The 26,378-nt window shown below is 38.5% G+C and overlaps 2 protein-coding genes across 18 annotated transcripts in view; both read left to right on the top strand.

Annotated features, from left to right (window-relative positions):
* The first annotated feature begins 423 nt into the window (after positions 1-423).
* LOC140665654 (uncharacterized) lies at positions 424-23,645 on the top strand. Of its 13 annotated transcripts, none has more exons than XR_012046646.1 (3): positions 424-1,027; positions 2,567-2,768; positions 20,922-23,645. XR_012046646.1 is itself a non-coding variant. In XM_072892395.1 (3 exons), the coding sequence occupies exons 1-3, from the start codon at positions 17,616-17,618 to the stop codon at positions 23,521-23,523; spliced, it is 288 nt and encodes a 95-aa protein (XP_072748496.1). In that variant the 5' UTR covers positions 17,005-17,615; the 3' UTR covers positions 23,524-23,645. The 13 variants fall into 13 exon arrangements, 3 of the variants coding, with proteins under 3 accessions (XP_072748277.1, XP_072748137.1, XP_072748496.1); XR_012046655.1 differs by lacking the exon at positions 2,567-2,768 and adding an exon at positions 1,732-1,906 and having other exon boundaries at positions 425-1,027; positions 23,461-23,645; XR_012046659.1 differs by lacking the exon at positions 2,567-2,768 and adding an exon at positions 1,732-1,927 and having other exon boundaries at positions 425-1,027; positions 23,461-23,645.
* Positions 23,646-23,978: 333 nt separating this feature from the next.
* Positions 23,979-26,378, top strand: part of Smr (nuclear receptor corepressor smrter) — a 75,497-nt gene continuing 73,097 nt past the window's right edge. For all 5 annotated transcript variants that reach the window (XM_072889697.1, XM_072889547.1, XM_072889617.1 and 2 more), the window contains exon 1: positions 23,979-24,114. The gene's annotated coding sequence lies outside the window, so the exon portion shown is untranslated. The remainder of the gene's footprint in view (positions 24,115-26,378) is intronic.

Genomic DNA, 26,378 nt, shown 5'->3' with positions numbered 1-26,378 from the left:
GAGAGAAAGAGAGCGCTTCACTCGTGTCTGTCGTCTGTCCATGTCATAGAGAGCGATCTAAACGGACATTTTACGATCTACAAAAATTCGTGATAGTAATTCGATCGTGACGGATCCAAAAAGACATCGTTATTTAGAATCGATCGATCGAGGAGGAGGCTTTAAAGAATAAGCTTTTTACGACAATCAGGTGCAGAGACGACGAAGAAAAAGAATCCTCGGGGCTCCGGGGTCGCGAGAGCCGAACCTGAGCTAGCGCAGTCTCTCCCCTCCCTCTCGCCTAACCTAACCTGACCGCGCGCCGCGCGCCTCGCGCGCGAAGCTGCTACGTCGCTCGTTCGGTCGTTCGGTCGGTCGTTCGTTCGTCTCGGGACTCCCTTCCCCCTCCACTCACTCACTCACTCACTCACTCACTCACTCACTCATTCACTCTCTCTCTCTCTTCCTTTCTCTCCCACTCCGATTCCCATCGCGCGCGACCCCTCGTCCGCTCTCGCACGGCGGCCCGTTACCCTCACCCCGCGACCGTCCCGAACGCCCTCTCTCCCTCCCTCCTGCCCCCCTCTTTTTCCTCCCCGCGCCGCGCCCGCCGCCTCACCCGTGATTCCGCCTTGCCTGCCTGCCAGCCTGCCGTCCGTCCTTACGTCCGTCCGTCCGCCGTTTGGATCTATGGTTGTGTGCGGTGGATTTCGTGACGTTAACCTGGCGGCCCTGAAAACGCCGTGTGGACCGGCCGCGCCGATTTTCGTGCCGCATCAGCGAGACACCGCGTCGTCGTCGGGTCGCGAGTGCGCGAGAACGCGAGTGTTTTTTAATCGCGGTGGCCCGTTGTCGCTGTCGCCGCCGTCGTCGCCGCCGCCGCCGCCGCCGCCACCGCCGTCGCAGCAGCAGCACCAGCAGCAGCAGCAGCCGTCGCCGTCGTCGTCGTCGCCGTGGTGGTTGCTGCTCGCTAACGCCGGTGCAACTACTGGCGAACGGCACATCGCCAGGGAATAACGATATAACGAAGGAATAAGTTTTGCCGCGGGTAAGCCTCTCGGGAAGATTAATGTGCGCGAACGACGAGGGATATTCATCGCCGTCGTCCTTGTCATCGTCATCGTCGTTGTCACCGTCGGTAACATTCCCTCGTGATCGCGTCGCGTCGCGTCGCGTCGCATCGCATCGCATCGCGTCGCGACGAGTGCAGGAGGCATCGTCGCGTCACGTAATGTCTCGTCCACGATAAAATTAAGCACGGGAAGAGAGAGAGATAGAGAGAGAAAGAGAGAGAGAGAAAAATCTAAGAAAGAAAAAACGCTTCGAAACGCTCATCCCGTGTCGTCATGCTCCTTTTGTCGAGTCTATCGCTTTCCTTTTTCATCTCTCTTTGTCCTTGCGTTTATCCGTCTCTCTCTCTCTCTCTCTCTCTCTCTCTCTCTCGTATTCATCCGTTGCCTTTCTTTCCGTCTCCTTCTCTCTTTTATTCTCGCCTATATCTTTCTCTCGCTCGCTCCTCCGCGGTTCTCGTTCCCTCTCTTTTAGGCAATCACGCGAGTGTGCGTAATCTCTCATTTTCTTTCTCACGCACATCCACGCACCCACACATAGCAACGTCAACTACCCGCCACGAATACGTTTGCTCTTTCTCTCTCTCTCTCCTTCTTTTATTCTCCCTTTTCCTCCGCCCAGTTTGCTCTCTCTCTCTCTCTCTCGCTCTCTGCCTATTTATTCTACTTATTTTCCGTTCAGGATAAAGCGGGATAAGGATTAAAAGGAACGAAAGGAAAAAAAAAAGGGGGAGAAAGTCGACGACGAGGACGACGATGATGATGATAATGACGATGAGGATGAGAATGAGAATGAAGATGACGATGACGATGACGATAACGTAAAGCGTTTGCACCTGCATCCGAAAATACGAAACGTTCGTATAGTAGGGTAAAGTGTACGCAGTGAATACAGTGAAATACGGATATTTTGCGAACGTCGTCGTCGCGGCTCGCAGCCTTTTGGAGAGAACGCACGCCGCAACAACGCTATGCGCCGCGTCGCGTCGCGTCGCGTTGCGTTGCGTCGCGTCGCAGTATGTGACCGCGTTTGTCTCGACCGAACGTTTGTCCGTTGTTCGCGTGTTCATCATCGCACCCCGCCGATTCTTATCGTATGTGTTGTTTCTTTCCTTCGTACGTTTGTTTGCGTACGGTAATTTCTCTCGCTGCCGTTTGTTACATCGCACGCGTATGTACGTACGCGTCGCGTGTTTACTAGGATGCGCGATTACCGACCGAGTGTGTTCGACTATCACGCCCGTGTTTTTTTTTTCCTTTTCTTTTTCATACGACGTCGTGCATCAAGCTGGTATCCGGGTTCGTTCCCGGATCTCTCTCTCTTTTTTTTTCTCTCTCTCTCTCTCTCTCTCTCTTTCTCCCCGAACCCTCGTCGATGTGTCTGCCTGCCTGCCTGCCTGCCTGCCTGCTTGCCTGCCTGCCTGCCTGCTTGCCTGCCTGCCTGCCTGCCTGATCTACGTGTCCTCGCCGTCGACGGACTCGTCATGGTCTCGTCACCGTTCTCTCGGTGTTCACAGTGATATATTCTGCGTGTGATTGAACTTTCGGTCTCCACGCATATTTGTGCTCCAATAATCCAGCAGTGTCCGACGCGTCCAAGTATATACCCGGCGTTTCGAGAGCTGCAGAAAATAACGGACCTATTAACATGGAGATATCTCTCTCGATGCTGCTCCGCGTGTGAACTTGAAGATAGCGGGCCGACGGATTCGTTCTCGCGTACGTATATCATACGTTTTATTGTGCTCCGACTCGACAGCGAAGCCAAGAAGGGGAGGCGAGGAAGTGTATAAAGTATAAAGAGCGGTATTGTGCGTCCGCCCCCTCTCTTTCCCCCCCATGCCTCATGGGGGCAAATATTCATTTTTAAAAGGAGGGAAAAAAGCAGCAACTCTCTTTCAACGAAACGCAATAGCTGCAACTCTCTGACTACTCGCTTCTCTTTTTCCTGGATTCGCGGAAATTAGCCCGGAAGCAACGCGACGTCTCGTCGCCGAAGCGACGGCGAAGGTCTACTTGCTCGTACCTTTCCGGGAGGAATTTGTATTATCGTTAATCGTGGCCGTACATATGTACGGTGGAACAGTGTTGTATTTAATATTGAAATTTGCTGAAATGTGTCAAAATTAATTTACCAGTTTGAAAAAAAAGATGAGTAATATGTGAAACCGAATACGTAATACGAATACGTTTGATATTTTATTTTTGCCAAGGAGTAATTCTCATTTTTTGCATAACATTCTCCAAATTGTTTATGCCGAAGCGATTTTATTCTCGAAACAAAATGTGTTTGTGCAACTCAAATTCATCCTGGAAAGATATGACTCTTGACTTTACGTGATTGCAACGATGGTGTTGAAAAGAGGTGTACGATATAAATTTAATATTTATTATAATAATAAAATTTAATATTTTCTTCTTTATTTTTATAAAAAGATAAAAATTACTCGCGCGGGCCCATATAGTTGTTTTATGCCTAATCGGATTTTGATATTTACCGTTCAAAGTATTTGAAATATTGAATTTTTCAAATCTTCTCCGATGGAATTCTACAAAGTGCGATCCTTCGATTTTGATTTGTGCGACATTGCATTCTCGGCAGGAATATTTATTAAACGACGTGAGTGAAACTATAAAAGTGATGATAATTGAAAGAGTGTGTTTCAAAGAGTCGTCTTCTTCGAGAAATAAAGTTGCGCAGTTTGATTAAAAATCTATGAGAAAATTGAATTCTGTTCATCAAACTATACAACTTGAAATTTATAATTTTTTTACATTATTTTAATCATTTCTATGAATATTTCAATCTTTAACTTTAATCTTGAAAATTTCATTCGGATTGTGAAATTTAGCGATAGAGATCTGTGATTAATTAATTTCTCTATTTCGGAACTCAAGTAAGATCGTTTTTAATTTTCAATTTGAATTTTAATTTTTGAGAAGAATGTCAATTGCGTAAAATTTCATTCCTCTGATTGTCGGGATCTCTCATCGCTCTCTTTTTCCAACCAATCTTTAAATATAATATTACTTGGAACACAGAACGTCGATCGTTTATGATTTTCTTGCACTCTGCTGCTAATTTAAACGCTAGAGTGTTCGCTGCCAAGTATATACGCTGCCATACGGCTCGTTCACATCGGCTTTCGTGACATTGCATTGCTTTGATTGCATTGTTTCTTGCGAATCGCTCGTTATAAAGTCCACGGAGTTATCAATTATTTGTTATTTCGACCTGTAGTTTATTATTTGGTGGATTGAAAGTGAAAGTGGCACGAGTCAGAACCAATCGTGGGCAGAGAATAATCGAGATATAAACAAATTATCGGAAATTTAATTTTTAGACACACACATGCTCTGTTCTCTTCTTTCAAAAATTCTTTTCTTTTTTTATATATAATTTCTTGTTTTATTATTAACATAGAGGTCTGTTCTTTTCATCTGTATTTTCTCTCTTTCCTCTTTTTCATCGATGCGAGGCATAATACTTTCTTTGTTTTAAACATAAAAAAAAATGTACTTAAAGGGAACATACACATACATACACTTGTGTTTTATACATTTTACGAATAGAAAAGTTTCGATGTATGTTCGTTATATATATATATATATATATATATATTTTTTTTAAATACTTTCTGAGCATAAAATGAAGCTAATGAATTAATGTTCGCTGATCGGTTGATGAGAAATAAGATATCTACTCTTTGAACGAAAAATGGAAAATCTGAAATTCATAAAAGGATATAAGGATTTCTTAATTTAGTTTTATTAGATTTCAGAGAATTAAAAAAAAAATCTTTTTTTGATAATTTTGCTCTTGTATTGTTAAGAATTATGTGTAAATTATATGAAAATGTTATGCAAGTGAAAAATATTTGTCTTATGAAAGTTTAGTTTTTTTAGTATATTTGCACATACACACAAATCTAGCTTACTTAAAATTAAACCTGAATAATTAAATTTTAAGAGACTCTACGTTTTTCCTTTGTATTAAGTGGAAAAACTTTAGAAAACGTATAATACAACAAAAAATTTATTTTAGAAAGTTGCACCAAAAAATCTTTAAAATATTCTCTTTTCTGTGGTATCGTGAACAAAAATACCTGGAAGATGAATGAATTTTCATGAAATTTTTTTTATAAGATTTGAGTGAAGACCTTGAAAACGAATTTTAAAACGAAGAAAGTGCAGTTTAAATAAAAGTCTCGGTAACTTTAGTAGAATTTTTTTAAAAATTCTGTTTAATAAAAGTTCTGTTGATCGTGTAAGAAAAATAAACGTTTAATTAGTCTATTGTATTACATGTTTTATCGCAAATACCGAAAGCGCGAATTGTGCTTCTCCACAACACGTCAGCACGCACGTTTGAATCTTGCGATCGCAATCGTGTACGGTGTACGCAGTAAACTTGAGACTTGGGCGATGGTTTTGCCGATATTAGTTCGCGCCCGGCAAATTCTGAACGTCATAACGAGCGATGTTACTACACCAAAGTGTTCCATCTTGTTGAATCGTTGGGCGAGGAGGTCGATACCGTCGTCGAGTCGTCGCCGACGGCAACCGAGTTACTAAATCGCCAGTTTCATTCTACATATGTGTATTACATATTATGCAATATAAGTTGGAAGTTTGAAAAATTTTAATTTCTTTTTCTATTAATAGAAAGTATATTTGTTTTTCTTTAACCGAAATTCTTCGACAAGTCTACGATCAATCAGTTCGAAAATTTTGCAGAGTTGCAAAAAGTCTTAAAAATTGTTCGATATTAAATATTATTTAATATTAAATTTTTTAATAAGTAAGGTGCAAACTTTTTCATGAAAATAAAATTCACGCGAAATAATAAAGAAATTACAACTTGTCAAAATCATTAAAAAGAAGTTTATCCAAGTTATGAAGTGTATTTCAAGCGCGCTTTAATTAATATAATTAAAATTATTTACTACATAAAAGAGAATATTTCCTCTTTCCGTCGACTGATTTCTGTTTACGTAATATACAGCACTTTCCTCAATTTTTTTAAAAATCACGCTGTCGTTTGCAAGTGAATCCTTATCATAAGCACCGAGTGTATTTGTTGAAAACCCCTCTCTACAACTCTACATTCTGTACAAATTTTGCCTGAAACGTATTTACTATAACATTTAGCAGAGTCAACATTTTTGGCAATCGATATATTAATGGCTCGTCGCGCGACGTTCTCGCATATATTAATGCCCCGACATTGAAGCAAGCGACATTCTACTTCTAGTTCGGTCTTCAGCCAGTCTGCCGAGCGGAGAGAAAGTGCGCGACATTTGATACACCCTATATACACGTCGGCCAGCTCGAAACGACCTTACGAGATGGCCGCCGCCGTCGCCGCCGAGGCGCGCGGAACATTCTTGGCCTCCGAGGCTCTCGTACTGTATTAGGAAGGCTTCACCATAGTCTACGATATTCCCGAATATGCGTCCAGCATATCCGCCTATTTTGTTCCGACATTCAGATTTGCGAATATATCGCGTGTACATGTCATAGGGCTTTTTTTATACGCAAGTCGAATTATATAATGTCAAAACAACATTATTTTTCATCTGATAAATGAGAAAATTTTATATCACTATAATACTAGATGAAAATGAGTATTTACTATAATTGTGCTTAAGCTACAATTACTTGAATGTGATTTATATTTACACAACAATTATATATTCTTCTTATTAAAAATTCTATTACTCATGTATTGCATATCGTATGAATAATTTAACGCACTTTACACATGCTATATCATGTTAATTTCTCTCATTATTAGATGAAAAGTAACGTTCGATTTATCCGTAACAATTCTCATGTAACGAGTTTTTTTCACATATCTCTCCAATTAATTTGATTATCTTACGTTGCACACACAAAAACATATATGGTTTCTATCTAGAAAAAGATAAATAGACAAGAATTTATGACTGATCGTCCTCGAGAATAACCTGAGCATTTAATTTCGAGCACACGCCCACCGTTACGTAAGCCTGTGCGACGATCGACGAGTATCTTATCGGTTATCTGCCCAGTACTGTGATAGAGAATGTGCACGGTTGTTGGATTTACGCGAAAATATTGTGTACTTGAATCAATTCGTTTCAAAACTTTTTCAGTACAAAAGGTTGTCTAAAAATTGCCAGCGGGTTATCAAATTTTTTGTCTTACATCGTACTTCGAATACGATAAACACACAACAAGTTTCGCATCCAATGACAATTTACTGTCATTGAATTATTCTAGTGTTCTTGTTCCCGATTCTTTTTATCATTTCTATATAATATATGATCCTTCTTACATGTAATTTTATATAAAAAGTCAACTTTGGAGATATATTATTTCTTGAAATTTCTCAAGATTTTTTGTGCTTCCATGTAAAGATGAGCACAAATACGATAAAATTGTGCCACACGATTATCACAAATACTGATTTGGAATTTAAAGTTATAAAAACTAAGCACAAATATTGCTTTAAAGTTGAAAGTTCCGGAAGTCGGAAAATACGTATGCGTGTGTGAGCATCTTTCAATTTTATCATACATATAAATTTCGCATAATAATCGCATAATATATAATCTTTCTCTCTCTTTCTTTGTCGCGCTGAGTTTTTCGATAGGAGGACGATTACGTAATTTGTGTGTGTGTATATGTGACGTGCCTCTGCTGTCGCGTCTGTCTCTTCGCCTGTCTTTTTTTTTTTCGTTCCGAAAGGATAAATAACTTCCTCCCGTTCGTGAATGCGTTTCCGGACAGAAATCGTTATAATTTCGGACTTTTCAATATCCGACATGGCGGATAAGGTTGCAAAAATTGACCTCTCCAAAGATTATTATGGCTCTATTGTTCGCATGGTTACCGAGAAAAATGAATTCGGCAGGAAATATTTTATGTCGACTTTACAAAAATTCTGCTTTAAAAATAGACCGCTTTGACGTTTTTATTTTGAATAATAATTCAAGTAAAATGCACTTTTTCTCCGTCTCGTGCAAAAATACGCTTATATTTATATATCGACAAAATAATATTACAATTACAACTTTCCAACAGAATTATTTGTACAATAGGTTTTCTCTGCTTTTTGTTCATCGCAGTTATGATGTAAAGGAAACCGTGTAAAACTACAAAAGTATACAGAGCGTTCCATTTTATTTACAACAAATCGAATATCTGGAAATCGCGGAGTTTTAGAAAAAAATGTTTGGGACAAGAGTTGTTTAGCTCGAAGGGGGACATAAGATGGTGTCATATTGATTTGACCTTGCATAGTCGTTTGAAGATCACGTGAAGGTCAATTCTTCAATTTCTTAAATCTCCCATTTTACAATAAAGTTTTTTTTTTTTTTTTTTTTTTTTTTTTTTTTTATTAAATACTTTTCAACTTAAAAGTTACAGCACTGTCAGCATTAGCATTACCCAAGATGTATCATGTAGTGGTTGTATGATTGAATTTACACTTCTATTATATTTGTGCACCCATATACATACACGGAACGTACAACAGAAATGTAAATTCGACCGTGCAACCGCTACGTAACACACCTTGATAATACTAATGTCAGCGGTACTGTAACTTTCAAATCTTATAATTTGAAAAGCACCGAATGAATACTGAATGAAAAAAATACTTAATTTTTTTCTAAAATTTCATTCCAGATATTTGACTGTTCTAAATACAATGGGACACTCTGTATGCATGGATATATGTGTATAATGACAATCCGCGTATACTATTGATCAAATTCGCATTGAAAACGCATTATATTAAAAAAGAGTGCACGCGATATATGTATGTAAATTCACATTTTGCGAAATTACACATATTATACATATATATATATATATATATATATATATATATATATATGTCTATTTGGCCGGATGTGTATCAAGAATTTCCAAAAGGGTTAAAGCAAACGCATGTCACGAAAACGGAGTGCGACCAACGACGTTCCTTCTCGCGTTGCCAGATCTATCCGTTCGCCGTGAGTATTTTATACTTGGCAATGCCGCACATCCGAAAGCATTACAAATTACAACGGCGTTTCGCTCAGACGCGGCCAACGCAACGGCACGATTTTTCACGATATATATCCGCGATTCAATGCGAAAAAAATGTTAATGCTTAATAATATCCTAATAATCTCGGCGACGATGATGTGCGAATAATCAATTTTATGCAAATATTCTCCCTAACGTGAGAGGGGGAAATAATACGGGTAAAGTCCTTTATATTTTCATATATATTTTATATTAAGTATTTTTATAATATTCTAAATATGTATATTATATAATTTTTTACGTCACTTTATCATCGAATGTCTATTTGCAACAATCAGAAACTGCTCAAGTTCATGAGTCATAGGGATTTAGTTGGTTCGTTGTGTAAGCTGACATCGCAGATTTGGAAATGCAATTTGGTATTTTGCCGAAGAGAGAGAGAGAGAGAGAGAGAGAGAGAAGAAGAAGAAGTGTGCTGTTCCTAGCTATCTTGTAGTAAATCCGCTTTTGCGTAGATTTTCGCATCAATCTCATCGGACCTGTTACTTTGCGACGTTGCTTTATTCCGAAGCCATTAGCGATTTCCTGTATTCGGAGGAATATATATATATATATATATATATATATATCGAAAGATATGACGTTCTCGTTTATCAGATTTTTGCATCGTCATGCGTGACTCAGATGGTAAAGCTTTAAAAAAAAATACATACACACACACATACATACGTATATAAGCATCATCGTGGGTAAGAGCGCTGTTTTGGCAAATAATCGAGACTGTTGCAATTGCGGGGGGGGGGGGCGATAACGTTGACTCTAACACACTTTCTTCGCCGAATTATTATCAATCTTTCGCAAGAGGTATCGCGAAAACAGACGAATCATCAAATCGCTTGCGATCTTCCGTCTTATTTCTTATTTTGCTCGACTAACAAGCGAAAATTCGACGGATCGTTACGTCGGCTGCTTTCTCGGATCAAAGTCGAGCCGAAATTATCACGCGTGCGCACGCACGCACGCACGCACGCACGTTGTTATTGCATTTGGCATTTAGGCGCGACGATGAATACAAATCGTGAATCTTTCGTTGTCAATAACAATCATCGAAACCGAATTTCAATAATTTTAAATATAACACAAAATATGTCGCGGACTAGGACAACATTTCTGAAGGTTTCCATCAAAAGAAGGCAATATAACAAGGCGTTTTATGAAAGGGATCAGAGAAAGGAGAAGTAGAGACGCGACCTTTTTTCATCTCGCTCGTAAGAAAGCGAAATATGTATTAGCAACCTACAGATTATCACTCGAGTCGTCGGATTTTCTTTAAACGTGACCGGCTAGCTTGGCCCCGTTCCATGTTCAAGCATGCTGACGTATACACACACGCACACACGCAGGCACGCACGCACGCATTTGTAGCACCGCCTATAGCATCGTCGCACACGCATGCAAGCATCGATCTGGTGATGTACGTATTAAGTCCATTGCGAGGCCGATGGAAGGGCTAGTTTTCACGTGTGAGAAATTCTGAAAATTAATAAACGCCCCGCGCAAGATCAAAGAAAAGGTTCATATTTATAATTAAATATTATCATAATTATGATTATACAGCTCTGCAAATTCAATTGCATCTCATTATCTTTTCTTACGGCTTCTTCATTTTCAATATTAAATCTGTCAGTAATAAAACGTTATATTAAAGTCCTATTCAAGTATGCCTGAAATTAAATTATATGAAAGAATATCGACCTTTATCTCCTCTATATTGCGTCCGTGAAAATTTAGTCGCGAACAGCCATTTATCCTCGACCGCTTGTATAACTCAAAAGATAAGGCCTTTCTACACTTTCTCATGTATATAATCTTGTTTCTCTACACGACACGTGCAGAATTCTATTACGTACTTTCGAGTACGAGTTTGCTAGACGAGCATTATTTCTGTTTCGTGGCTTTTGCAAATCTGTACATGATTATTATTCGTTAACGATTTTGTCAACGAAATCGCGATGTACTCTTTGTTATGAGTTTATTTTCTCGTTCCTATTCCGCAATCTCTTAACTCTTTCATTCGTCTCGTATAAGTAATTGCAGTCTGGAAATATTTGAATTATAATATTGATTTTGCATTTTTCTTGATTTATTCTTAATCCGACAAAACTGTCCCAATATATTCTCGCCTGTAGATCACGATGACAATTTCGTTAACGAATACAGTTTTCACGCGTTCTTTTAATTAAAGTTACAAGAAATATATTATTAGTGTCGTCGCTCTAATGACGAATTCATTAACTTGGGAGCTCTATTACAGCCTGTATTACTCATGCAAAATTAACCTTCTATAATATGACCTCGAAGCGATGTATCACGTATGTCTTGCGTTTCTTAGATTGTCTCCGTTATGTTAATCAATCGATCGAGACAGTTGATTTAATTGATCCAATCGCTTTTATAAAATTTTATAAAAAAAGATTTTAAAGAAATATTGAGATCGAAGATAAAATGAGGAATATTATCCTCCGGTGATCTTGCTTAGTAACGTAAACGATAAACCGCAGACTGGTTCGGAAAATGTACCGGAAGTAGGCCTGGTCGAAAATAACACGGAGCCTATCGTAGCGGAATGAAGGCTATAGTTCGTTGACTTATTCAACGCCGCTACGACGACATCGCTTCGTCTGAAATCGATATCGCGTCCGATATTTCTCGCCGGATACAACCGCGATAACGAATGCTAAAGTTGTACGCAACATGGCTGGATTTCGCGAACGCATATTCCGGAACGTAACTTATATAAAAAAAAAAAAAAAAAAAAAATCAAAAAATCAAAAAATAAAGCGAAAGAAAAAAGGCTTTTATTTTTTACCACTTGTTTTACAAATATTTGCAACGCTCATATACTTTTATAATTGACACGACAATATAATAGATTTTTTTTTTTTTTATATAAATTAATATGAGTTACACACATTTAAAATATATTCAATCATTTTAATAATAACACGTTTTGCTTAAAGATGAAAAGTCTAATCAGCCTTTTTTTACGCAGTGTGTAAAAGATTAGATCTAATTTGCACGCTGCTTTAGAGTTAGATACTGCAACTGTTCAAACTTATTCGTATGCATGCGACATTGATCGGCTCGGAGATCGCGAGCGAGTGTTAATGGTCTTATTTTTCCTTAATGAGCGTTAACGTGCCGTTAGGCCGCACGATCGGGTATTTATATACCGTTGCATCTTTCTTAACGACTATGAAACTTGAGACTGCGACGACACGTTGACAGAAACAAGCATTACAATTGATTACAAGTAGTGCATATTAAATATTACAATTGTACTTTTAAATATATTTGTTTTTATATTTATGAGATTTTGTGTGTATTCTCTCTCTCTTTCTCTCTTTCAACAGAATAAAATATTGTGGCAAAAAATATATAAGATAAGGAATAATTTTTAAGTTATTGGCAGTCTTTTTCTTTTTTTTATTTTTCAATTTTTAGACATATACAATATATATATATATATATATATATATATATATATATATATATATATATATATTAGACGTATATTTAATTAATCTTATTATCAATTTTTCTTTAGTTCTAAGGCCGATATTTATAGTCCGTATAGTTCTTATACTTGAGATTATATTAAGTCTGATTTGAGGTCATCTTAAGACTCCATTTAGCCAATCAGATAGCCGAATGGAACGTTAAGATGATATTAAATTTGAGAACGGATTATGAATATCGGCCTAAATGTCATTCGAAGCTTTTCACAATCAATACGTTGTCAAGTTGAAGGAGTCGCGGGTAGACCATCGTTGTTTCTGTTCGCGTCGCGTGCGAATTAACGTCGCAAAATTTTTATATTTTTATCACGAGTAACGCGATCCAACATGAATCTCCAGTCATCTTTTTCACGCGTCGAAGGAAGAATGACACGACCCCGCGTGTGCGTTCTCTCGGCTTCGGTTCGGTTCGACTGCCCTCGGCTCGGCTCGACTTTGAGTCACGGCGGCCACGACGGAGCTATCGACCGTTCTGGGTTTCGCGAGATAATAATAACCCGGTTGAAATATATTTGGCGACGCGAGAAGAGCGACGTGTACTTTTGAAAAAATCGCCGTTCACGCGCGGCGGCGACGACGGTGGTGGCGTGGCAGAAAAAAAAAAAAAAAAAAATACAAAAAAAACGCGGGTTTACGTGCACAAAGTTGGCCGAACATCACGGCTCTTCTCTCCTCCTCTCCTCCTTCTTCCTCCCCCTCTTTTATGCGCCGCTCGTTAAAATGGCTCCGCTTGTCTTCTTATCCGTCAAAATCTGCAAACAGATGTACACTAGTATGGAATGCGTCAAAGGAACATGTAGACGTTGGTATATATTTTTATTTATTTTTAGCATCAATCTATTTTCTTCAAATCAATATCGAAATGGTGTGCTTTTAAGATAAGAATGTGAAGGAAAATTGTATGGCTTAATATTCACGAAACTGACAATTCTCAGGAGGAAAAATTTTATTATCTCTAAATGTGTAAGTCGAGAAATTGGAAAATTGTTCATTATAAAGAATAAGAAAAAGAGAAAGGACAGGAAAAGAAAGTGATACTATGTCCAGAAAGAAAAACGGATAATCTATATTACCTATTGGCGTTAGAATTTCATGTGGCTGGTTGTTTTCTTTATATGACTTTCACATCATTTTTGTAATAAATGTAAAATTGAGTTTGTCAATATTGTTCCCAGTGTATAAAGTTTTGTTACTTCAATTTTTTTTTTCTTATTCCATCTTACATCTTTCGTTTTATTATATTTGCACGTAAATAATTGGATACACATGAATACAACTTGATGATAATTTTACGAGGGGTTAGTCACTAACAGTTATAATGTATAAAAATTACCCTTTGATACAGATTACCCTTAAATTATACCTCGGATTATTTAAGATTACCTAATAGTATCTCAAATTAAAAATAAATTTTGAAAAAGAAATTTTACTTTAAATTATTTTAATGCTAAAGATTATTTAGATTTACCAAAAATAACCTTGGATTACCCAAAATTTTCCTGAGATTGCCGCTGAATTATCTAGCCCTTGTACAAAAATTACCTCGGTGACTAACCCCTCGTGATTTTACGTATCGTGTAATAAAGAAGGCATTTGAGGAATCGGAACAAACACGTACATATATACATACATACAAAGAATATACGGCACATAAAAGTATAAATAGGTTTCTGTCTGGAATTTTGTCGCGAATTACAAATCGTCTAAAATGGGCTTTATGCTCTAGACTTTGACAATGCCTGTCGAGAGTCGAAGAAGACGAGAAGAAGCGCCGGGTGGGGGGCGTCCGTGCAAGAGCGGTTCCCGCCGCTGCTGGGAGCGGCAATGAAGACAGAGAACGTCGTTTATTTTGACTTGGCGCATCAGCGAGCGCCAAGCCAAGCTGCCGAGCGTCGGCCGAACGTTGTCTGTCGTCCGTATGCAATTGCCGGCGAGGAAACGTGTATAAAGGGTGGTTTTATCGGCCATATAACCGGCGAGGTGTTGATTTTATACGTGAGAGAAATAACGAACATGTAGAGAGGATTTTTCTTTATTTTTCTTTTCTTTCTTTACGCGATAGACTTTTCGATTCTATTATAATAGAATAAAAAATTACGAAAAGACATCCCTTTCTCAAAGTCTTTATCGCGAAGGTAAAACTATTAGCCGAAAGCTTAATAATAGAGTAAATAGACTTCTGTGCGATTCTACGAACGTCAGATTATAACCGGTTAAAATTGAATGTCAGTCGGCTGTGGCCGACGGGAAAGGTGGGGAATACGAGAGTCGCGAAGGTAGAATATCGCTGTCATATCCGAGACGTAACAAGATTCGGAAGCTCGCGGAATGAATAATTGCTGGTCGTGTGTCGGAGTCGTCGCGCGAGGTCACCAACCAACCAACCAACCAACCGACCGACCGACCGACCGACCGACCGACCGACCAGAGGGGGGTCGGGGACGCGGACGCGGACGCGGACGCGACGCTGATTTACGAGGTTTGAATCACTCACCGACACACACATACGCGTGCACACGTGCGCGCGAGCGCGCGCGCATATATGCATGCCGAGTAAAGTACGCAAGCAGAGAGAGAGAGAGAGAACGGCCCTTTCGGTTTTTATAACCTCCAGCAGGTGGGGCGTTTTAATCGATAACGGCGTGGCTATCACGCGCACGGCGACGGCAAAAATCGTCGTCCGTTCCGGGTTTAAAGTAGCGCAAGACCGCGTCTTCCCACCGTCGTCCTTCGGGATAATACGATACCTTTAAACTTTTCCTACGCTCCTTTTCTCCGCGAGATTTGCCTTCGTCTCGAGCTTTGAGAAAGTCGATACTACTATAAGCGTCGAGAAAGAATATGTGTAAGCGAGCAGAGAGAATACGGCGGTATGGGGGAGGGGGCGACGAGGTAGCTTCAGTGGCAGAGTGATTACCTGCTGGAATGAGATCCTCGAGTCCCGGTAGGACCCCGATAACTTTTTCTCCGTTCGGAAAAAAGCTTATACCACTGAGGCGCGATCGGCGTCGTCGTCGTCGTCGTCGTCGTCGTCGTCATCGTCGTTTTCAAACGGAGCGTAAACCACGCGCTCGGTATAACGATCTTAAAATATCCTTTGACACGGCGTTTCTGAACTTTCTCTCCGCGGTCGCGTTGTTTTATACGACGCAACGATTCTAAAAATATAGCGAATACCTGGGAAGCGACCCGTGTAGAACCGCCGGCGTCAAAATGACATTTACGCGATCGCTCCTCGAGATCGAAAAGTAATTTGCCGGATTCATGATACTCATCCGATGATCGACCTGAAAAGCCGGCCTGCGTTTACAGAACGCAATATTGCGCAACAATCCGCAACTCCAATATATTCTATTGCATAGATACATCCTGCAACTAGAATGCTTGAAAAATCGCGAAATATTACACTTTTTTTTTCCTCCAATTTTATTTTTTTTTTTATAAAAAATTTTCTTTTTCACAGAAGTTTTATTTGAATTAATGTTTTTATAAATAAGCGATAATATATATATAAATTATATCTTAATAATAATAAAATCTAATATCTTAATAATAATAAAAATAATAAAATAAAACAAGTCATAATTAATAATTCATTGTATAAATTAATTCACTAGAGCGTGATTGTAGAATAGTTAGTTTTTTCCGCTTCAAGCGCTTTTAATAATTCACAATTGTTATAAAAGAATTGTTCGTGGGAGAATTTTTGTACTTTTTTTTTCACTTGGAGCATTATTATTTATCTGTACAGAGACAATTATTTTATTATTTTTTTTTAAACTATTTACCACGAGTGTCATTACATGTGTGAGTGAAAACTTGAATTTTCGTAAATTGAAAATTTGCGAAAACAAGTGTATTGGAGAATTAAAGAGAGAAAATTCACGATAAACGAGACGGTTTGTTACATTATTTCAGTGAAGCTCGCGATACGAAATCGCCTCTACTTTCGCCGTCGCGCTGTCTACGCGCGTGCGCCATAATCGATAGCGGGCGGAAAAAGAGGAACAGTTTAGCGAAAGTGTGCACGCACGAAGCCAAAGAGATGCGAAAAGAGCTATCGGAAAAAGAAGGTGAGAGCGAGCGAGCGAACGAATGAGTGGCTCTCGCTTACGAAATCCGCCAATGTGCGCGCGCGCGCGCTCTTTGCTTCACCGAAAAGTCAAGGCTTTTGTCAAGGATGTGACTGCATGTACAGTCAATGTCAGATTGTTTGGAGATATCTTTTGTATAGACTTGATGAATTCTATGAACTTGTATCTTTATTATATTTTCATTCTTTAAAAATGCTGATAATTTTGTTAAAAATATTATGTTACATACTGTTTTTTTTTTTTTTTTTTTAACACAAATGTATCTAAACACAACACATTTGATACTTTGAAAAAAGATAAAAATTATCGAATATTCCGATATTTCCTTGGTCGATATATTTTATTTTTATTGACAATGAGTATTTTTGTAGCAGATACATACTTTACCAGAGAAAATATAAGAAACCTTGGTTACATCTACACGATAGAAATTGTTAAAAGATTAGAATCAATTATTATAAATTATATTTGTTACGAATATATATTTGGGTCTGAATCAAGGAGATCAAGATTTTCACAGAATGTACGGAGGCACGGTGGACCCGCCAAGCGAGTCAAGGGTTACACGGCCGCTAGTAACCACCTCTGCCTCTGCCTCTGCCTCTGCCTCTGCGCTCGTCGTCAGAGGGAATGAGATCGCTCGCTCGTTCTCTCTCTTTCTCTTTCTCTCTCCGTGCAGCAACGCCGAGAAGTGGAACTCGCATGCGTGTGGCGTGTTGTTTGTGCAGCAGGGAGGAGAGCCGCGGCTGTGGATGTAGAGTAGTCTCCGCCGGGCTCGGGGACCGAGTGGAGTTGGAGGGGCAGGGGAAAAGAGGGGAACGCGGTCGCGCAGTCGGAGTGGGAAGGAGATGCGAGACGCTGCGCACCAACGGTGAATGGGTGAAGCTAGGGGCGAGAGTGGGGATGTGTACGGCGGCTGCGAGCAGCGGGATAGGGGAGGGAGAGCGGAGAGCGCGGATCGGAAGAGATATCTGGACTCCATGATGTAAGGAGACAAGGGGTGTGCTCATACGCGTGTTTACGTTAGCCGGCCAATAAGATGTCCTCCAGTCTGGCCGCGTCACTACGAAAGAGCTTCTTTCTGCTCAGTAATACACACATAAAAAGAGAGAGAGAGAGAAAGAGAGCTTATATGTGTACGCACACGTGATTATTGAGGTGCATCTTGTCTTCGATACCAGTCTTAGCAATTGTCTTTTATCTCTTTGATAACAGCAAAATAGATAATTAGTAGCAATATATAAATCTGTTTTAGCATATCCTATCTGTGATATATCTACATATATATTTATGTACTCTCTTGAAAGATAATAAAATGTGCAGATGTCTCCAAAGATTCTTTCTTAAATAAATAAAAAATATATATTTTTTTTTCCATAAATGTGTTACAATTGAGAAATTTTTTTCCCCGTTGAGATAGCGATATCGAAATATTACATTCTCAAAAATGCCATTAAGTAGAATTGACACTTGCGTTCGATACTATTAATATACTCAGCGAAAACCCAAATTTCTTTACACTGTAATAAGCAAGCACGTAATACATATTATCGACCGAATCATAATAGAGAGTGAGAGAGCTGGATGCGTAATGTACCTTAAAAAAAACATCCTCAAGGTGGACGGCCAAGTATATACTATTAATGTGTATAGTAATGACTCAGCTTGTAGTGCACTAGTCGTAATAATACGATTAGATTTCAAGAGAAAATGTTCAACACGTATATGATTAACGATAGCTAACGAGAGAAAAAGAAACCATTTTTTTTCCAATATCATGCAAAATATTTTTACATTTATCCTCGTGTATTTCGAGATTCCTTGATTTCGAGTGGACTTTTCTCGATCTTTAGAAACATTTTATTTTAATTAAATTATTAAAACGCAACGTTACTTTATCCTCGATGCGATAGAATTTTTTTTATTTTAGAGCAGATTAGTTGTACAATTATATTTCACAGTATCTATTTTCTGGTAAAATATGAAAAATCTGGAATTCTCAGGGATTTCTCCAGATTCTTGTGTATCTGAAAAAATTAGATAATTTTTATTGAATTTGATCGGGACTCCAGAAATTGTTTTTTTAAATCTTTATGATAATTTTCCTTTTTTCTTTTATGTAAGCAGTTGGTAATCCGTCGATGAGCCAAGTTGGGAATTATGAATTTAAAATATAATGTAATAAATATATCTATCTCTTGTTTATATACTTAATGTCTCAACAACTGAATGTGCAGTGCATATTCTTTATATTTTGTATTTTTAATCATACAAAATGAAAATACAATAAAGGAAACATATTAGAATAATGTGATAAAAAAATTTTTCCAATATTTTTTTTTCTGAAATAAAAATAAAAAATATCTAAGAGAGCAGAAAATTTTCAAGAAATTTCTGTGTTCGAATAGAGATTAGGAAAATATTTCGACGACCATAGATGCCGTTATTTTTGTGCCACGTAACGAGGGGATCGATCGTGAGAGAGCTAGACTACTCCCATACAGCTGATATTTGTCATTTTTGTTGTTGTTGCCTATTTCAAGCTCGCGAGACGGATCGACCCGGGTCCCTTCGACACAGCACCGACGGCGCAATTCAAAACGCGTGTCAGATGCTTTCTCCCGCAGTATTTCCCACTGCACGAGGATCGATCGCGCCCCCATTGCGTGCTTGGTACACGTATCCCGACGTAATTGCCATATCTCTGTCGGCTGCTGCGGATTTCCTGCAAAATATACGTTTTATGTTTCTTTATGTATACGACACAACGAACGTTGTATTTGAGACTTTTGCAACTCTTATATTTGTCGCAAACGTTAATTTATCCCCCACGCGAGAAATTTATGAAAGATTATTTTTTAACGAGATCTTGGTTACAGGGAAAACGTCCTATTTGCAAAAATTGTAATTTGAAAATGAAGATTTAATCTCGTGGCGTAGGGGAGAATTTAATTAATAGTAATAATTAATAGTTGCATATAAATTTAATGTATTAATAATTTTATCGGGAAAAGGGAATTTTCTGTCAACTGTTTCGTACTTTTATTTTTGAAAATATAATAGTAACCTCGTTCATTTATCTAAAAAAAGGAGGTATAAGATGTGTAAAATTTTTAGTAATATTGCAAAGTTAAAGTTTTTGTCTCCGTGTGTTTGAACAATATATTATTATAATTTTATACATAGGTATCATTTCTATCTATTTCTGTTTTATTCGCGTCTAATGTTTCTACACATTGTCTCGATGTACAAACCATGTATTGTACGAATGGTGGGTCAATAACCGGCCATTATCGAACACTTATCCTAAACCTGATGCAATCGTAATTTCTTTTTACCACATCACGTATTTTCAACTTTGTGGATAATGAGCTTGTAATGATGGTAGCAACAACGCGCATCTCTGTTTTTTTTCCTTCTACGTCGGCTCACGTTCGATCACTCATTTGCATGTTAATTCGTCTTCATTTATAGTTAGCGTACGTGGAAATACACGGGTCATAATTGCCGTCGATTACGCGGAAAATAGAGAGACCGAAACACAGAATGCTCTGTGAAGTTACAAGTGTTTCGTTATCGCGTGACCGGTTACTATCGTGTGCACGGCTCAGTCTGTAACGTAATTAGTTTCCGCAAGTATTCGCCGTTCCAGAGAAAAGAAGCGGACCGATTAGTCAATGGAAATCTCGGTGTAATATTTATTTCGTGATTGCAGCGAACATTCCTAAATTTCCGTATTAATTACATGTAAATGCGCTCATTCACGCACAATAAGCGTCATAGTATCAGGAAGCTAAAAACATTATTTACTTTTATTTTCAATTGCGTTTTTCATTTGTATTCTAAATGTGTTAGAAAGAAATAGAATACAAGAGGAAAAACAATCCCCGATTAGAATAATTTCACCGTCGCGTTGTTTTTTTTTACGGCCTTGTGACATAAACGGAAAAAAAAAAACGAGAAAGATAATTTCAAGAGTTACGAAATCGAAATATGTAATCAGAAGGAACGCACTTTTTTCTCGAATAATTTAAATTTAGCTCTAAAAACTAGAGACAACGTTATCACAATTATTTCAACTCCTGAAATATGTATTTACTCTCTAGCTAATCGCTATTTATTTTTCATCAATTGACATCAGCGAAACATGTCTTAACGAGAAACCGTACTTTATTCCGCAGGAGGAGGGATTACTGCTGGTGTCGGAAGAGGGAAAATTCTCGGCCACCGAGGTCGGCAACTTGGATGAAAACGACGACAAAAAGAAGAAAACGTGGAGGCGGCGGCACGCAGAGGGTATCGAGAGAGACGCGTTTTGTTGCGTAAAAGACGGATAAAAGAGAGGAGACGAAGGATTCAGCATTTGTTGGAATCTTGTCGGAAGCGCGGGACTGACCGAGTGTTTTTTTTTTTTTTTTTTTTTTTTTTTTCTCTCGGAATTTCGGCTGTTTTTCGGAATTTCACGATTTTTCGCGTGTATGTAGCGAATATTTCTCCGTCTCTCTTTCTATTTTTTTCCTCCTGTGTACAAAATATAATATGACGCAAAATCCATCGAATGGCAGGTTGTAATTTTAGTAATCATACAAGTGATAATTATCGCACGTAAAACAATCAAAATGATTGTATTGAAAACAATTTTAATTTCTCTACGCGATTAATTCAAAATTATCGCTTACCAAATGCAGAGTTTCATTAAAAAGAAACGACAAGGCTACGTATTTCGAAGAAGATTAAGAAATCGACAATTATTTTAGCCCTAGTTATTCCTTTTATTAATGACGATCATAAATTATTCGATAATTTTATTAGTCATATTAATTTTGGTAGTACTTCTTGTCGAAATTTATCGGGGAATCAACGGGAGCCGATCGCCAACGATAGCGATGAAAACGCAGGCAACGTTGATAGCGCGGTTCCGCCGTGGGAACGATAACGAGCTCTCCGCCGTGGCTCGGCGGCAACGGGGACGATATTAATAACGGCGATGACGAGTCGCAGGTGGAATACAGAGCGCAGGAGGTGCGCGGGTCAATGAGGAAATTCTCGGGCGTGCGAGGTGCGCCTACCTTGAATGCTACTAGCAGAGGGAACGGAGTGGGACGAATAGGAGTGCGTGAAAGAGATAGAAAGAGAGAGGGGGGAGAGAGAGAGAGAGAGAGAGGGGGGATAGGGTGGTAGGATAGGGGGGAGAGAGATAACCGAAAGCGGAACGAAGTGTACCGAGCGAAAACGAACGACGGGCGCAACAAAACCGCCGAGGGCCGAGGTGCACCAACGGCACGAGGCTGACAAACGCGGATCGGAGAAATATGCGGACCTTTGTGCGAGCAGCTGAACCGGAAGTCGAGCGGACAGCGCGCCTCTAATCGTCCATAGGCCACCGCCGATAGGCTCAGTCGGTTTTCAAACGGCCGGCCTCGAAGGCGACGGCGTGTCTCGCCTTACGATTACGTCTTACGTCTAGGTTGACCGAATCGAGAGGTTGCGGAATCGGAGAAATTTTAAATTTGCCTAATAGATTCCATTATGTTGTAAGAATCTTTTATCTTTGTCTATCTTTCCACGGAATGTGTTAGGAAGAGTTCGATGGAAACGTACGAGTATGGAATATAATATATAAAATAATAAAAAAAAAAAAAAAAAACGGGTTTATCGATTTGAATATATCAACGCCCAAATTTCACTTTTACCGCGATTTAATTTGAATAGATGTCAAAATTTTTCCGCAGCTGTTTATTGCAACATGGCAAACTCACAATTATTGTGATACATGTTCTTCCTTAAACGTGTCTATATTAAATCACTGTGCGTACATTCTATTTGTATTCCTCATATATATTCGATTATTAAATTGTCTAAATTAAAATCAGTAATTTACCTCCCGAAGACTGAACATTTGCTACATTTGTATTAGAAAGAAAAAAAAAGAGACATCGTTCCTTGTGATACATATATTGGCACGTACTTTGATATTAATAGCATCGTGTCTCCATTCCACGCGGAACACGTGCAGCGCGTGTGTCTTCTATGTAATGACGCATACATATATACACGAGCCTGTCGGGTCAATGCAACGCTCTTCGATTAAACAACGCGTGTCGCGGTTATTTCGCCGTAAAACGAAGCCCACGACAGCGCGACGCGATTCAAAATACTCGGAGGTTGCGTAATCGAGATGTACTAGGAAGTCGAAACCCTTCGTAATTATTTGGCGTGTAGTTAGAATCTAAATTTATAATATTTCCGATTTTCACAACTATTCAGATAAAAATAAACATGATACAATAGGATAAACAACGATGGGATCGCCAACATTCGGACATGATCAATTATAGGACATTGCTTGTATAATTAATATAAAATCTTGCGAATAAAACGAAAAATAAATATAAAATCTTAATAAAAGCAAATGCTTGAAAAAAATTTTGTTTTAAAACAAGAGTAGAAAAAAAATTTCAAAATTACGCTTGTATAATTAATATGAATCTTACGAATAAAACGATCTATATCAATATATAAAAAGATTCCTCCGCTTTTCGAATCGGTCACATCGAATCCGCAGTTGTCCGCGCTTTATGTCTCGCGCGCGCATGCGTTTCGTAGAGACGTGCGTTCTCTACGCACTCCGACAAACTCCGCGACGTTCGTTGCCGACTCTCCATGATTTATGGGTGCATTAATTCGACATTTTCCACAAAAACCTCGTCCTTTCCACAGAGATCGCAACGGAAGCGGCGACACGAAGTGCAGACGGAGAAGGAAAAGAAAGAAGAGACGTGAGTTTCGACGATTCTTTCGGGCGGTGTCTACGCGCGTGTGTGGTGCCGCGTGACGGTGCTCGTGCACACGTGTGACAGTGCGCGGGTGCGACAGGCAAAGGTAAAGGGGAGGAGGAAGAAGAAGAGGAAGAAGAAGAAGAAGAAGAAGAAGAAGAAGAAGAAGAAGAAGAAGAAGAAGAAGAAAAAGAAGAAGAAGAAGACGACGAGGAGTGAAGTAAACACACGCAAGTGCGAGACGGAGACGCGCAGGAGGAAGAGAAAGAAAGCGGGCCAAGAGGACGACGAGTGTCCTCCGCGCGCGCGCGCGCGCACGAGACGCGAATTATGCTGCGGAGTGACGTGGTGCGAGTCGTTTTACGGATCGACCGGTCGATCGAATTCTCCAAATAGGATACGCGCCACCGCCGGCGTTCCCGCGTGTGTGTACATATGTGTCAGGGCGCGCGCGTGTGCGTCGTGACTGCCGCACGGAATCGTCGTCGACGTCGTTCACGCCCGGCCAGGCCGGGCCGGTGAATCGCCGCGCCGGTGGATCGACCTGCCGCGGGAAACTTTGGATCCGGTTCGCTTTCCACGGCTGACGTCATTACCGGTGAGTCGATTTCTTTTTCTTTTTCTTTTTCTCTTTCCTTATTTTTCCCCTCGCCGGCGACCATCGTGACCGAACGCAAGATTCTTTGTGTTTCGTGTTTGCGCGAAAACAGGGTGTCTATTCCCTAGAAAAACATGGGTAACTTGAAAAATTCTCAGGGATTTCTTTTATACTAATTGCAAGAAGAATCAGGGAATTTTCTTGAAATTATTTTACGATTCGAGGAATTTTTTTTTAATTCTCTCTCTCTCTCTCTCTTTCTGATAATTTTGCTCGTTTAATTTATATTGTAAGCAGACGGCGATACATTGATAAGCCAAGCTGTGAAAATTTCAAGTGTTTAAAATATATTTCTCTGTTTATAATGTCCTAGCAAAACATATGCGGTAAATATTTTTTTAATGATAAAAAATGAAGATGTTATGCAAGTGAAAAATACTTGGAAAGCCAGGAAATTTTTTTACAAGATTTGAATAGATATCTGAAAGACAATCGAGAAATTTATTCTTTTGCGAATCGAACTGAATGCCAGCGATTAAAGAAAACGAGCATTCTCGGTATAAGATATTTCACGCTATATCTTCCGAAAGTTTAATCTTATTAGATATACATCTTGTCAAATATCGCATTTTATATCGTCGCGAATAAAATTATAAAGATCACCTGCATTTTTGCCTGTACAAATTGAATATTTAAATTTAATTATTCCAGTATCGATATATTTGCAAATACCGTAATTAGATGCATAAAATACCACAATTAGGTACATAAATTACAACTTTAATTTGTCAGAATTCTTTTGCTTTTATGTACATATGTAAGTCCATTTCTTTCTTTCGTTTTTATGTATGTTCTTATGTATGTCCATTTTTTTTGTATTATTACATAGATCAATGGGATAAAAGCTTAAAGTTCCGTTAAACTTTGTAATATTGGAGTAAACTCAGAGTTTGAGTCGAATCTATCTAAAGTATGGTTCATGAAAAGTAATATCGCGGGTTTTAAACGCATCGTAGATAATAAAACTTACTTGTGCAAAAAATATCGTTGTAAAAAATTCATTTTTGTTTCTTGGCATCAGGCCCAGCTACTATGCTGGTTTCTGACATAAATGCATTTGTCAATTGAATTTTAATAAAAAAATGAGATATAATGATTGCGATCTTTTGCGTATTCTTTTACAGATTTTGATAAAATGCGATTTCGCGGCAGAAGAAATTTAGCATTAAATTAATTAATTGATCGTTATACATTGCGATGAATATATATTTGTTTCTTGACGACCGTTCATCTAGTATGGCATTAATTACTGCAATGCCATCGGGGGCGTAGCGTGCGTGCGAAATACACGCGTGACGTGTACACGCGTCGGCGAGAAAGTCCGTAATTACAGTAATTTGGCTGCAGCTCGCGAGCGCGCAGTCTAACATACGAAAATGTCGAAAAATAAATACGTCTACAGCACTCGGCGACACTAGTAGCTGATTGCATTAGTAATATCATTTAGAGTGTCTAGCCTTTGAAAAAACAGGAATTTTCAGAGATTTCTTTCTCGTATTTGGAAAAAGGGAATTAGGGATTTCTCATGAGATTTTGTTGGAATTTGGAGGATTTAAAGAAATTTTCTTTTTGATCATTTTCCTTTAATATTGTATACTTAATATGCAATTTGCAATCTACTGATTATCAAGTTGTGAATAATAATATATATATTTAAAACACTTTTTTTATAAATATATGTCAATTATATATATATATCTTATATTATATGTATATTTAATGTTTTTTTTTATATTTATTCATTAATTTATATACTATTTATATATCAAATACAATTAAAAAAAAAAAAAATATATATATATATATATACAGGGTGTCCCGAAATGACCGGTAAATATTTTAATGGCAGGTTCTTTAAAACATTTTAAGGCGAAAAATTAAATACAAAAATGTCGAGGCTACAATAGTTTTGTTGAATGGTAGGGCTGAGATTTCACGCACTCAGGTAAGGCAAAATAACAATTGGTAAAAAAGAATTAGATAAATTCATAGAAGTACTTTTAGCAATTGTTATTTTGCCGCACCTGAGCGCATGAAATCTCAGCTCTACCATTCGTGAAATATAATCGCTTTCAATTTGAAAATTATTGTAGTCTCGACATTTTTGTATGAAACTTTTCGTTTTAAAATGTCCTAAAAAACCTGCCATTAAAATATTTACCGGTCATTTCGGGACACCCTGTATAATATAATACGATATAATA

This window comes from Anoplolepis gracilipes, chromosome 1, assembly GCF_047496725.1.
Source record: "Anoplolepis gracilipes chromosome 1, ASM4749672v1, whole genome shotgun sequence".
Lineage (NCBI taxonomy): Eukaryota > Metazoa > Arthropoda > Insecta > Hymenoptera > Formicidae > Anoplolepis > Anoplolepis gracilipes.
Note: the sequence above shows the minus strand (reverse complement) of the source record. Positions and strands in the feature narration are given on the sequence as shown.